The 13,925-nt window shown below is 54.0% G+C and overlaps 1 protein-coding gene across 5 annotated transcripts in view; it reads right to left on the reverse strand.

The window, feature by feature from the left end:
• Positions 1 to 13,925, reverse strand: part of HSPG2 (heparan sulfate proteoglycan 2) — a 115,343-nt gene that overhangs the window by 78,859 nt on the left and 22,559 nt on the right. For all 5 annotated transcript variants that reach the window (XM_032231763.1, XM_032231760.1, XM_032231761.1 and 2 more), the window contains exons 2-8: positions 10,905 to 11,040; positions 9,830 to 9,913; positions 5,282 to 5,391; positions 3,624 to 3,682; positions 3,310 to 3,470; positions 1,029 to 1,154; positions 803 to 928 (exon numbers count right to left, since the gene is read on the reverse strand). In XM_032231763.1, the coding sequence (XP_032087654.1) occupies positions 803 to 928; positions 1,029 to 1,154; positions 3,310 to 3,470; positions 3,624 to 3,682; positions 5,282 to 5,391; positions 9,830 to 9,913; positions 10,905 to 11,040 (802 nt within the window). The remainder of the gene's footprint in view (positions 1 to 802; positions 929 to 1,028; positions 1,155 to 3,309; positions 3,471 to 3,623; positions 3,683 to 5,281; positions 5,392 to 9,829; positions 9,914 to 10,904; positions 11,041 to 13,925) is intronic.

Below are 13,925 nucleotides of genomic sequence, written 5' to 3' on the forward strand. Positions count from 1 at the left end.
GTATAAGAATGACGAATGTAAAGAAGAATAGCAATTACGTGAATGTATACTTAAAATGGTATGTAAGAGAAATAAAAAAATTATAAATTTTGGAAAGAAGAAGAAGAAGAAGAAGAAGAAGAAGAAGAAGAAGAAGAAGAAGAAGAGGAGGAGGAGGAGGAGGAGGAGAAGGAAGAGGAGGAGGCTGAGGAGGAGGAGGAGGAGGAGGAGGAAGAGGAGGCTGAGGAGGAGGAGGAGGTGGAGGAGGAGGAGGTGGTGGTGGTGGTGGTGGTGGTGGTGGTGGTGGTGGTGGTGGAGGAGGAGGAGGAGGAGGAGGAGGAGGAAGGGAAAGTTCCGTAACATTTAAATCCTCAATATATTATAATACTGAACTTAGGGAAAGAATGTTAACAAGAATATGAAAGATGTGGCAAAAGAGGAATGATGTTGCTCAGCTATGTTTTTACCCAGACGACACACTGCATAAGGGAAGATGGAATGTTTATTTTTGTAACTAAAAAATAATACAACTTTTTTTTTAAAAAAGAAGAGAGATGGGTCAAGAGGTGGAAAGTGGCAGCGGACGAGCCTGTGCCTGGGTGCAGAAGGAAGCCCAAAGGAGGCAGAGCGGAAGGCATGACGAGGCTCGATGTCACACAGCTGTTTGGCTTTGCAAACCACAAAACCACACCTGGAACTCAAACCCGACTACCTCCGTGTTGCTTGAAAGCCGCCGCATCCAAAGACAAACCTCGCCCGCTTCCCTCACGGGAGAGGCGGACTGACAGCGGATTCTGTCCCGCGGAGGTTGTCACACACTCACCGCAGCCATCCTCGTCAGAAGCGTCTCCGCAGTCGGGATTGCCGTTGCAGCGCAACGCTCGGGGCACACATTCACCACTGTCACAGGCAAACTCCTGCGGGGCACACTCGGGGGGCTCGGGCTCCTCTGTGGGACAGAAAGAAAGAGAGAAGCACAGCTGAGAAACACACCCTCGCGGTGAAGGGGACCAGGAGTTCAAAGCCGCCTAACGGCCCCAAATGCTCACCGCAGTCCAGCTCATCTGACATGTCGCGGCAATCCGGTCGACGGTCACAGAAGAATTCGCGGGCGATGCACTCCCCGTTCAGGCAAGAGAATTCCTCCTCCGTGCAGGGCCGGATCTCTGGGGAGACTGGAGGAGAGGTTGGGGTTAGGGAGGGGAGTCGTGACCTGACCAGGGCATGGGAGACAGAAAGACCCAGAATGCCTTTCCTGCCTCTTTGGGAAGGTGTTCGAAACACAGTCTTTCCTTCCGCACTAAACAAAATGCAGTTATGTAGGACAGGACTTGGAGGGGGGGGATCCCACATCTGACACCCCAATGATCTGGTTTTGGGTTCCGGCTCGTCTTGGGCATTTGCCCCTTGCCACGACCCTTGGAATGCAAAGAAACGGTAAGCAGATTTTAGGATTTTAAAACTCGGATGCCAAAAGCCTTTCCGAAGCGGGAGTGCACCCTTCAAACGAATACCATCAACATAAAATGGAGCTCGCTCAGAAGCTGAAATACACCAAGTAAATGAGGTGAGGAGTGTGAAGTAGAGGAGAGAGGAGGGAAGAAGAGAAGGATAGGAGAGAGTGTTGGAGGGAGGGAGAGGAGGAGAGAAAGGAGGAGTGGAAAGGGGAGAGAAGAGAAGGAGAGAGGTAAGGAAAGAAGAGAGGGGTAGGAGAGAGCATGGGCGGAAGAGGAGGAAAGGAGGAGTGGAAGGGGGAGAGAGAAGGAGAGAGGTAAGGGAAGAAGAGAGGGGTAGGAGAGAGCGTAGAGGGGGAAGAGGAGGAGAGAAAGGAGGAGTGGAAGAGGGAGAGAGAAGGAGAGAGACAAGGGAAGAAGAGAGGGGTAGGAGAGAGCGTAGAGGGGGAAGAGGAGGGGAGAAAGGAAGAGTGGAAAGGGGAGAGAGGAGAAGGAGAGGGGTAAGGGAAGAAGAGAGGGATAGGAGAGAGGGCGGAGGGATGAAGAAGAGAAGAGAAATGAGGAGTGGAAAGGGGAGAGAGGAGAAGGAGATAGGAAGGGGAAGTAGAGAAGAGAAGGATGACAGAGGGAAGAAAGGAGGTAGGGAGGAGGAGGAGAGAGGGAGAAGAACGTGATGGATAGGATACAAATACGGTGTATGGAGAGCAGAGGAGCCAATAATCGTTTTTGGGAGTTGATGTTAAGACAAATTGATCTAAACATTTAACAATATAAAACGATGTTGGTTACGTGATAGTGTACGTGTGGATATTTGTTATGAAAATGAAAAAAGTAAAATAAAACTTTATTTATTTATTTTTTTAAAAAGAGAGATCCCACGTGCAATTCCCGCTACATTGCGATTACATCCAAGTCGTCCAGCTAAAGCTCTCCCCCACTCCCACCAGGCTGGCAACCCCTTGCCTTGCTCATCCGGGGCAGCAGCGCCCACAAAACCTCACAGCACACAGCAAGAGTTTCTGGGAGCCCGAGGCAAGCTCAGCAAGACGCACTTTTCAGGTAGCTTCTTGCCTTTTCAGTTTTGCTCAGCGACACACAACAACACGGCAGGGAGAGAAGGAACTGGGGCAAGGGTGTGCGGAGAGGAAGGCAGGCAGTGCCTACTGTGCCCCTGGGGTTTGCTAGAGCTACCTAGCTATGCAGCTCCGCCCGTCCCAGGGAGCCCCTGCTTGGAAACTCCACCCAGAGGGACTGAGAATGGCAAAGCGCTCACATCAAAGGCCAAGATCGACATGCTTCACACTCACATCCACAAGGGGCACAAGGAGAGCCGTGCAAGGAGGCCTGCAAATGCCCTGGGCAGGGAGGGAGGGAGGGAGGGCTGAGTGTGCAGGAGGAAGTGAATGGGTGGACACCCAGTTCCAGACAGAATCTGCGCCGAGAAGGACAAAAGACCGGCCTTCTTCTTTTCCTCCTTCTCCTCTTCCTCCCCCCCTCATCCTCCTCCATCTAGGGAGCCTGAGCAGCTGCTGAAACCGGAGCCCCCTTTAGGGGACAAATGTCTTCCCTGCTAAGACTCGCTTCCGGCCAAAATGCCAGGGAGGCCAAGGGCGTGCAGAGAGAAAACTGGGAACGGCTGTCTCCAGGGCAGTTGAATCGGTGGGCTACACACAGGCCCCCCATGCACCTCTCCGGCCCCTGACTCACCTGGCGGCGCCTCAGAGATGGGGGGCGGTGGGGTTTGGGCTGGAAGCAAATTCAGAGTTAGCGGAATTGGAAAGGGGGGGGACACCCCCTCCCAATCTTCCATCACTACCACCACAGCCCCGTCTACTTTTGTGCACCCCCCCTGTTAAGAGTCAGCGGGCGGCTTCACCTGCTCCCAGGCGGCGGAACTGGAATCCCCTCCGGGAGGTGCGGTACGAGGCAATGGAGCCGCTGGCCACCACGGAGAAAAGCACCTCGCGGATCTGCTCGTCGTTGGTGTTCCCTTCGGACCCCACATCCAGCTCCACAAAGCTGTAGCCATCGATCTCCCTGCGGGGTAGGGTGGGTAAATTTTCAAAGGTCGCCCCCCGAAACTGCTCCCCCCTCCCCACCTCCGCTGCTTTGTCAAGCGTGAACTTCTCCCTGGGGCGTCGGTAGAGGACGTGGGTTCAAACTCTGTCCCGAAGCAGCCCAGATACTCACTTGATAAAAACCACGCTGACTGACTGCTCACCAGGGATCTTCAGGTATTCAGACTCCAGCTTAACAGAGAGAGTGGGGGGGGGGGAAACATAGTTCAGACACTTTGGGGCAGGGTGGATTTGATTTAAATCAAGTCCATTTAAATCACGATTTAAATCACGTTCATTTAAATCGTGATTTAAATCATGATTTAAATCACGATTTAAATCACGATTTAAATCACGACTTCAATCACGATTTCAACCACGATTTCAACCACGATTTCAATCACTAGCAAAAAGGCTTGATTTAAATCAGGGCAATTTAAATCATAATTCTTTAAAGAGCAGCTGTTGTCTCTGTCTTGCAGTGACTCCACCTCTGACTCACCAACCGTCCCGATCACTTTAATGGGACAGCTGGTGATGCAGCAGGGACACAACAAGGTGAGGGGCGTGGCGGGCAGCAGGTGAGTGGATGCCTGCTAATAGGCATTGCCACGAGGGATCTGAAATGACAGGCGCTCTTTAATTGTAAGGACTAATTCTTTGCTGGCCGTTAGAATCTTTAATATGATTATTTGCAAACAAAATAAAGGTTGTTTTTTTTAAATTTAGCTTGCAGAGCTGGGATTCATTGAACGAGTTTACCAAAAACATAAATATTATTGTAGAATATGAAGCCTCATGCTACACAACTAAGTTCCATTTCATGTCGAACAAACTAAATTATGAATGTGTCTCAAATAGAAAACTATCTTTAGATAGATTTTAACTCCAAAAGCGTTTTATTAAAATGAGTTTTGATAAAAAAAAGGAAAAAAATCCGATTTAATTTTTTTTAAATAATATTTTTAATTTTTTTTCCAAAAAAATCATCTATTTTTATCCACCCTGTTTTGGGGGCAGCGCTTCAGTACCCCCGGTTAGCTTCTGGGCTGCGGTTCAATTTGAAGATCTCTTAGGAAGAGGAGGAGGAAGATGGGAGGAAGATCTCCCAGCAATCCATGGGAATTTCATGCTCCGGGAGGCCACCTCCGAGTAATTTTAAATCCAACAGAACCCTAATCTCCTTCAAAAAGGGGGAGCTCAGAATTGGCTGTGGGAATCCGAGCCAGGCCCCTCTCTCAGCCTGGTCTACGGCGCTAGGGATTCGAACCGCTGAACCGCCGACCTTTCTGATCGACAAGTCAGTGTCTTAGCCCCTGAGCCACCACGTCCCTAGTAGATTAAGATTAAGTATAGCCTTTATTGTCATTGTACACCTATGTATACAATGAAATTGGTGTTAGCCTCACTGGTGCAATCCGTGACGAAAAAATACAAAAAACATAAATAGCATAAAGAATAATCCCTATGCAAGTAATTAGAAAGAGTAAAAAAACTACTCATACTTTTCCATGTGTGCGTGGAGCAATTGTGGTTGTGTTTAAGAGTCGGACGGCCCAAGGATAAGAAACTATTTTGAAACGAATGTGTTCAACTGGCTATGCTTCGACGTCTACCTCACAAGGTTGCGGTGAGGATAAAAGGCAATAGGGAGGGAAGGAAGAGCCAAGCCGGCCGCCTTCTGGTGCCGATGGATAGAGGGGACCAGTGGCCACTTGTACCGAAGAGCTCAGGGCATCTGCTCCAGAGGGAGAGAGAGTTGAGGACAGGGGAAAAGAGTGGGGGGCTCACCGTATCCACGACCGCTTCGGACACCTCCTGGAAAGACTCCGAGTTGACGTCTTCCAGGCGGGGACTATATTCGATGGAATGGGTGAAGTTGACCAGGGCCCGGAAGTAGACTGCGGAGAAAAGGGGGCTGGGTGAGGAAAGGCCTGGCCACCCTTCGCAGGACGGTGCCAACCTCCCATCCACCCCTGCTTTGCAAGGAAGGGATGAAAGCGTGCTCAGCAAAACCCTTCACACAACCCTCTTCGCTAGCTTCCTGGCTGCGTGGCCGAAGCCCATGGTGCCGAGCAGATGTTTGGGTGGGATTAAGAGGGTCCGGTTATCCCCCTCCGGTCCCCGAGGAGAAAGTCTGGAGGACACTCAGCGTCACTAGCCGCCTGTCCCTCCGACCTTTTCCTCCTCCTCGGAGGCAGCTGCGGGGGCAGGCGAGCCAGGAACCGAGGTCCTCCACCCCCAGTTTTCACAAGGGCAGCCTGCCGAGAGGCCCCGATTCCAGGCCCATCTGGATGGCCAAGTGGCCAAGGCTGAACTCAGATAGGGATGGAGTGGGAGAAGGGCCAAAGGCCGGCCTATGTCTCAGGTGCTGGCGGCCGCAGCCTCTGACCGGGAGAGCAACCTCCGACTTCCTCCCAGGGCTTCCCGTTACAAAGGATCTGTAGGTCGCCTCTGGTCATGCCCTGGATTCCCCACCCCTCCTTTTCAGAGGGAGAGGAGAGGGGCCAGCCATGGGAGAAGGAGACTGGTGGAGACAGGCGGAGGTGAAAAATACTCTCCCACCCGCACATTATTAGATTCCAGGGTGCCCACCCTTCTTCAGGGCCGCCAGTAGAACTGGGGGAGGGGGGAGCAGGGGGGGCTGTTGTTCATCCCTCACTCATAATGGTCCCATTCAGAGCTCGGCTGCCTACAGTGCCCCCGTGACTTGGCCCAGCCGCTGCTCCAGGGCCCCACCCGCCTGCAGAGTCACCCTGAAAGAATGTTGTCTTGCCCCTGCGTTTGAAGGCATGGCTGTTGGTGGTGGTGGGGGCTTTGCAAGCCTCCTGCGCTGGTGGGGAATGTGCCAGGCGTTGCCCTGCTCGCGCCCTGCCCCTTTCCTTCCACCACGCCTCTGCAACCCGGCACGTTCGGCTCTCTTCGGAGGAAGGAAAACACCACCCGTGACCGCCTGCAGAGTGCCACGGCTGAGACCAGGAGGAAAGGCTGAGAAATCTCTTTGGTGTGTGTGTGTGTGTGTGTGTGTGTGTGTGTGTGTCCCTGACTCAGTCGTTCCCCCCCACACACACACAGACACTGCACAAGCTCTTTTGGGATGAGAGGGCTGCAGGGCTTCTCCCCCAGGGTGTGCTTGGGGGATTGGGGTTAGCACATCTGGACTTCCAGATGTCAAAGGAGGGGGGGGAGAGAGACGAAGTCTAAACCACAGAAGTCTAAGCCACAGCCCGTTGCAAAAGAGCGGAGTGAGTCAGAGTAAGCCCCCAACTTATAGTGGGGGGGGGGAAGAGAGGGCACAGCCCTCAGGCCCAGAGGTGGGGATGGGAAGCCAGGAAGGCTGGCCTGCCGTGCGGGCCGTGGGCCTCCCCCCCCCCTCCTTCCCCACACCGCTCCTTCTTCTGCAGGGGGCACAAAGCAGCGCTGGAGTTTTGCCTCCTTTTAAGGCGGCGGGGAGCTTACTTGCAGCTGTGAAGGAGAACAATGCGGAAAGGGCTCGGGCTGAGTCAGCTTCCCCTGGCCATGCTCAGAGGCCCTGGACCTTGCAGGGAAGTTTGTGGAGGTGGGGAGGAGCAGGAGAAAGAGACTGAGGGGGGGGGGAGTATTTTGCCTGAGATATGGGGAGCAAAAGCCAGAAAAGAGACCCAGAAAAGTTGCTTTGAGACATGGCCCCAGCTGGCAGTTCCTCCCTGCACCTCTTAACGAACAGAGGTTCGGCCTCAATGGAGTAAGAGGTCCGTAGCGAAAACCATACAAGCACCATTCACAGGAGCGCCCCCCCCCCATGCCATCTCTCCCCCCCCACCCAGGCTCGCTGATCACATGCCAAGCCAAGCCAAAAACTGTGTTTTTGACCCCTGGGCCAGCCGCCAAGGAGCCCTGCATGCTAGGTTTGCCTGGAGGATGGGGGCGGAAGAGCAGGACAGGGTCGGCGCCGGACTTTCCTGGCTGCTCGGCCAACTGGAGTGGCCCATCTCTCCCGGCGAGGTCTGATGCCCGTCCTGTCCAGAGCACAAAGGGCCCCACTTAAAGGTGGTATTCAGCAAGTTCTGACCAGTTCTGGAGAACTGGTAGCGGAAATTTTGAGTAGTTGGGAGAACCGGTAAATACCACCTCTGACTGGCCCCGCCCCCATCTATTCTCTGTCTCCTGAGTGCCAACTGATCGGAAGGAAATGGGGATGTTGCAATATCCTTCCCCTGGAGTGAGGAGGGAATGGAGAATTTACAGTATCCTTTCCCCAGGAGTGCAGAGGGAATGGAGTTTTGCAGTATCCTTTCTCCAGGAGTGGGGAGGGAATGGGAATTTTACAGTATCTTTCCCCTGGAGTGGGGAAGGAAAGGAGATTTTGCAGTATCCTTCCCCTGGAGTGAGAAGGGAATGGAGATTTTGCCATACCCATCCCCTGGCGTGGGGAGGGAATGGAGAATTTACAGTATCCTTTCCCCAGGAGTGCAGAGGGAATGGAGATTTTGCAGTATCCTTTCCCCAGGAGTGGGGAGGGAATGGGAATTTTACAGTATCTTTCCCCTGGAGTGGAGAGGGAGAGGAGATTTTGCAATATCCTTCCCCTGGAGTGGGGAGGGAATGGAGATTTTGCAGTATCCTTCCCCTGCCATACCCACCAAGCCACACCCACCAAACCATACCCACAGAATGGGTAGTAAATTTTTTTTGAATCCCACCACTGGTCCCACTGCTCTTTTGGCCTGGAATTGATTTCTTTGGCCTCCTCAGCCTAGGATCCTATAGCCCGAAAGGGCCGTCCACTTACTGAGCGGAGACTCATCGTCAGGCTCGGGGGCAGCCATGTTGGCAGGCGCAGGGGGCCCCTCAGGAGAAGGAAGAAGAGGAGAAGGAGGAGGAAGAAGAAGAGGAGGAAATGGGAGGTCTGCAGAGGAGAGAAAGAAAAGGAAAGGCAAAAGGAAGAAACATCTGGAAACAACCAGCTGAAGACGCAAGGCCAGAAGAAGATGACAAACACGGATTCGGCCCATTGAAGAAACACCCCCCGATCTTTCTTCTCCCTCGTGGCCCTGACTAGCCACCCCACTGCTCCTGAAGGCTTCTCCTGAAGATCTACTATGGCCCAAGGAAGCCCAGAACGGAAGGCCTTCGTCCCTCCCTCCTTGGGAAATTCCTGGCTTTTCCCAGGAAGCCGAAGCCACAGGGCCTCTGATAGTAGCCCCGGCTTCCAGCCTTGACCCACGGATGCCGTGTGGGAGAATGGCTAGACTGAGGGTGGGGGGAGAGAGAGACACGTCCCCAGATCGGATGTATGAGCGCTCTGGCTTCACACACCCACACCGGCGGGCCTGGGCTGTTGGAAGCCAAGCTGCCTCTGATGAACCGCTGCACCAGCTGTCCCAGAATGAAGCAAGAGAGTAGGAGTGGGGGGAGGGAGGCTGGCCCTGCTTTCTGGAACCGTGGTTGTCCGAAACAACTGAGCCCAGAGACGGCCAGATCTCTTGCTGCTTCCCAGGAGGGGGAAGGAAGAAACAAACAAACGCAAACACACATACCACATCTGTGGAAAGAGCCGCAGCGAATGAAAATTGGGGAGGGGGTGTTGAGTGCAGCAGAAAGAGGTTCAAGAGAGGACAAGGACATCCGAAAAGAGCCACTTTCTGAGTTCCACTGGGGAGCCGGTTTTGCACGGGGGGGGGGGGGAGGAGGCAGGAAACGCCTGACACCCCCCCCCCAGCCAGCAAACCTTCCAGCTGCCGGCACTGGCCGCAGCAAGAGGAGCCATCGTCCGAGGCTTCTCGGAGGGATGCGCCTCCTGCGCTGAGGACTGTAACCCTAACGCGGAGGGCTGAAAGGAGAAACGTGGCCTCTTTGGTGTTTTCCCGCACTGCGAAGGCCTCAAAGAGTGAGAAAGCATCTCTTCCTCCCTCGCCAGAAGGCTGTTCCTGGCGAGAAGGGAGGAAGGGAAGCCATCTGCTAGAACGCTCACAAGAACAGGCAAGAATCGGCCCCAGGGACCCTTCCAGACAGATCGGCCCGCTAGCCCTTCCCATCCGCGCCCCCGGATGATCTGCTCCCTGCGCTGCCAAAGAGATTGCATGGGACCGGCTTTGGCCCTGGGCTCCCGAGAAGCGCTGGGAAAGCAGCTGTTCCCAGCATCCTCAGCGGCTTTTCAGACCGCCAACCTGGATTTCAGAAATTTGGAGCAAGGGGTGGGAGGGGCCTCATCCAGAACCAGATCCTTCGTCGAAGGACGGAGCTCCGGGGGCACTTTGGAAAACCGCAGGGGGGGCCTCCTGCCTCCCTTGCCACCCTCCCTTTTCCACGAGATCTCGGACGGTTCCCAATCCGAACGCCAGCCCGGTACGCACTCACCTGTAGAGAGGAGAGACTGGCTGGAGCTGGCCGGGGGCTCGACCGAGATGGTCCCGCTTCCGTTTTCTCCGCTGCCGTACTCATCTGCAACAAACCGAAAGTCAGTGGGCTTTCTGCCAGAAGTATTGGTGATAACCAAGGGAAGATTATGGAAGGAACAGATGAGGGGATTCGAGCCTTTACAAGATACCCAGCGAAATATAAGTTGCCAAGAGATGTCCATACAAGATTTACTAAAAAAGCAATTAGAATACAAATACCACAAATGGCAAGAGATAAAAGATTGTACTGCTATTGGATGGATACAGGATGATGTAATGAAATGTCATAATAAAAATTAATTTGAACTTATTTAGAGTTAGAATATTTTGCACCGTGTTTTGGGCCTAGTAGGCCTCCCTGCAGCCTCCTGGGAGCAAAAATGGGCCACGTGCTCCCCCCGCCAATGCATACATGCATGACCCCCTAGCACAGGGGTCACTAAACTGCAGCTCTGGAGCCGCATGTGGCTCTTTCCTCCCTCTGCTGCGGCTCTGTCACCAGTCGGCGCCACAATTTTGAGAGGAGCTTCCGGTGAGGGGGGAGAGAAGCACAGTGCGCCAGGAGAAGACTCTACAGCAAGGGGAGGGTTTTCCAGTTGTCTCCACAATTGATAGGGCTTTCGATTATGACAGGTAGAGGAAAAAGTACGCCATGCTAGGAGGAGACTCTATGGTGGGGGAACTGAACTTCCGGTCAGCCCCAGAATTGAACAGGGGACTTCCGGTTAGGACCTTTGTGGCTCCCAGTCTTTTCTTTCTTTCTTTCCTGTGGGAAACGGGTCCAAATGACTCTTTGAGTGTTTAGGGTTGCCAACCCCCAACCTACCACATGCACACACAACCTGTCCCGCTGCGCATGCACATGCAAACTGGAAATCAGCTGGCCGGAGGGATGTACACGCATACACAGTGGAGCTGAGATGGGGCGACGGCTGGTGTGCCCGCAGAGAAGGCTCTGTGTGCCACAGGTGCCATAGATTCGCCATCAGGGGCTTAGGGAACCCCCCCCCCAGCTCATCCTCTTCCAGGCTCACCTCCAGAGGGGCCTCCAGCCATGAGATCCTCATCGTCAAAAGTGCTATCGTAACTCTTTTGGTACCAGTGCGTGATCTCCGACTCGGTGTCCTCTGGGAACGAGGCCTCGTCCAGTCGGTTGGAGGCCTGAGCCACCTGCAAAAGAGAGGAGGAGGGTTAGGGGAGGGGCTATCTTGCAGCCTCGGCTCACCTCCTGCCCGCATCCCAACTTGGCAGCTCCAGCAATTCTGATCTAGGCTTCCCAGCAGCACGAAGCCGAGTCCTGGTCTCAATAAACCTCTTTTATTTAATTTGCAGTCACAGACCTAATCTGGCTTGGAGAGCTGCCAGGCTGATATCTTCAGAACTTGGCAAGAAGTCTGGGAGAGTCACAAACCAATTAAGCGAACTAATGGTCTCCTGCAAACTCCACTCCCCTTTTGCTCCTCTTTTATTTCCTCTGGGAGGGCCATTCATCGTCCACCTGTGGCCTTACTCCCAAGTCGACCCCTGTTCTTTAGCTGTTCCCTTCATCTGGCAACTCTGTGCATGCGCACACTGGGAATAGGCTCCAGCTGTTCTTCTGCCTCACTGACCTCTGACTCTGAAGGTAGCTGATAACTGTCAGACGGCTCTGGCCCCCTCTCTGCCTCCAACACAGAGCCCTCATCAGAGCCTTCCCCAGACTCCAGGACTGGCCCATGTTCCTCCCCAACTTCCACACTGTCCGAATCTACTATCAGCTCTGCTGGCCATTGGCGAGCCACGTCACTGGCCTTCTCCTGCCTCCCGATGCCCAAATCCTGGTTGCAAGATGCTGAGCAGAGAGCAAAGCTCCCTTCCGTCCCCCCTCCCCATCAAGGCTGGTTTAGAGGGTTGCGACCCCTGGGTGCCATGCATGGAAAACACCTCCCTGCCTAGAGAAATGGCCTCAAGAGAATTACGGCCACTTCACCGCCTTGGTGAGAGCCCAAACTGGCAGACTTCAAAGGGGACTTGTTCCGAAGGGCGGAAGAGGCCCATCGAGAGAGGAAGACAAGGGTCCTTAAAGCGCTATGGGGCGGCAAGGGCGGATGCTGTGACTCTCTGGGGCTGGGACCTCGAGAGCTCTGGGGGCGGAAGGGCGGATGCTGTGGACTCTCTGGGGCTGGGACCTCGAGAGCTGTCGGGGGAGGCATAGGGGGAATGAAGGAATGTTACATGAAGCTGAATGCCATCCTTCATCCCTGCACCAAAAGAGGCAGTCAGGGTGGGAAGCAGATGGCACAGATTCTCAGCCAACATGGGAAAACCTGAAGATGAGGCTCTGAATGGAATTTCCCACCCGCCTGAGGGCCCTGGGCATGCAGGAGCAAAGATCGGCCTCGGAGAAGGGATGCCCACAGCCACTCTGGCACTACTACCAAACAGTAGACCAGATCTGCAATTCTGATTAGGACCTTTGCAAATGTGGGAAAGGTTATTTCACACCCACACCAAACACACACCCCACACACACACCATAATGGCAAAAAGAGGCTGAATTTATCAGAACCCCAGGACTTCCTGGTTATGTTCTCTGATTGTTCAGGAAGCCATCAAGAGTCTTCTGCATTGAGTGCCTACTAGGGATGATCTCTGCCTGGGAAGGACAGATGCCAGCCTTGGTACTGGCAGCCGGGTCAACCCATCTCCAGGTGTTGGGCAGAGTTCACAACGAGAGAGCAATGCAGGAAGGGGGGGGGGCTCAGGTTGAGCATTCACTTCAGCAGGCAGAGAGGTTTCCCATTCGCCTCCGCTGGCAGGAAATCTCTCCTTGTCCTGGCCCCTCCCCTCCTGCCTTGCAGACAGTATCAGCCATGCCCCAAGGATGCCACTACAGGGCATCCCTGCAGCAAGAATGGGGAATGTGCAGCAAGCCCAGAGGTAGTATTCAGCCAGTTCTGACAGGTTCCAGAGAACCGGTAGCGGAAATTTTGAGTAGTTCGGAAAACCAGCAAATAGGCTGGCCACGCCCCTGCTGCCTCCCAGCGGATCTTTTTTTGTGGCCCTGAACAGAAGAACAGGGGCTGGAAAGCAGGTGAGTGAGGTGAGGAGGGAATGGGGATTTTGCAGTAAACCTTTCCCTGCCACGCCCACAAAGCCACACCCACAAAGCCATGCCACGCCCACATAACTGGTAGTAAAAAAAAATTGAATCCCACAACTGAGGCAAGCCTGAACTTCTTGCACGGAAAGGGCTCAACCATGGCCTCCAGTATGAAAGGAGGCCAGAGAGGCTCACGGAGCGCCTCATCTGCTCTCACGCCTTAGGAACTCAGGGGCAGACTTCCCCTAGCAATGGAGGCTCTGCCTTTAAAGCAACCTTGGCCTGCCACTTCTAAAATCAGCGCTGGCTGTGGGATGATGATGGGAGAAAAACCACACATTTAGAAGATGCCATCGCCAGATGTTCCTGAGCCAGGAAGGGATGTGCCAAATGACCACACTTTGGGGAAGGGAAAACGGCTCTCTGCGAAGACTTGGACAGAAGGCACACACACACACATTGCGCCGCAAAGAAAATAGAGGAGCCCAATCGCACCTTGCCTGTCTGCCTAGGTTTCTCCCCTCTCGTGGGGCAGAGATGGTTCTGGACTGCCAGGGAGGGCCCAGAGATGACCAAGGGTTGAGGGGCTGGGAAGCCCCCTGCCCACCAGCAGGTCCAGGAAGATTGGCATACTGAGCTCCCTAGTGTTGTGGCCTGCCAGTGGCCATCAGAGCTGGTGGCAGATTCAGACAGTGAGGAAGTTGGGGAGGAACCTGGACCAATCCTGGAGTCTGGGGAAGGCTCAGATGAGGGCTCTGTGTCGGAGGCAGAGAGGGGTCCAGAGCCATATGCCACTTATCAGCTGCCTTCGGAGTCAGACATCAGTGAGGCAGAAGAACACTGGAGCCTGTTCCCAGTGTGTGCATGTGCAGAGTTGCCAGACAAAGGGAACAGATAAGGAACAAGGGTTAACTTGGGAGTAAGGCCACAGGTGGACAATGAATGGCCCCTCCCAGAGGAAACAAAAGAGGAG

Source organism: Thamnophis elegans, chromosome 15 (genome assembly GCF_009769535.1).
Source record: "Thamnophis elegans isolate rThaEle1 chromosome 15, rThaEle1.pri, whole genome shotgun sequence".
Taxonomy (NCBI): Eukaryota; Metazoa; Chordata; class Lepidosauria; order Squamata; family Colubridae; genus Thamnophis; species Thamnophis elegans.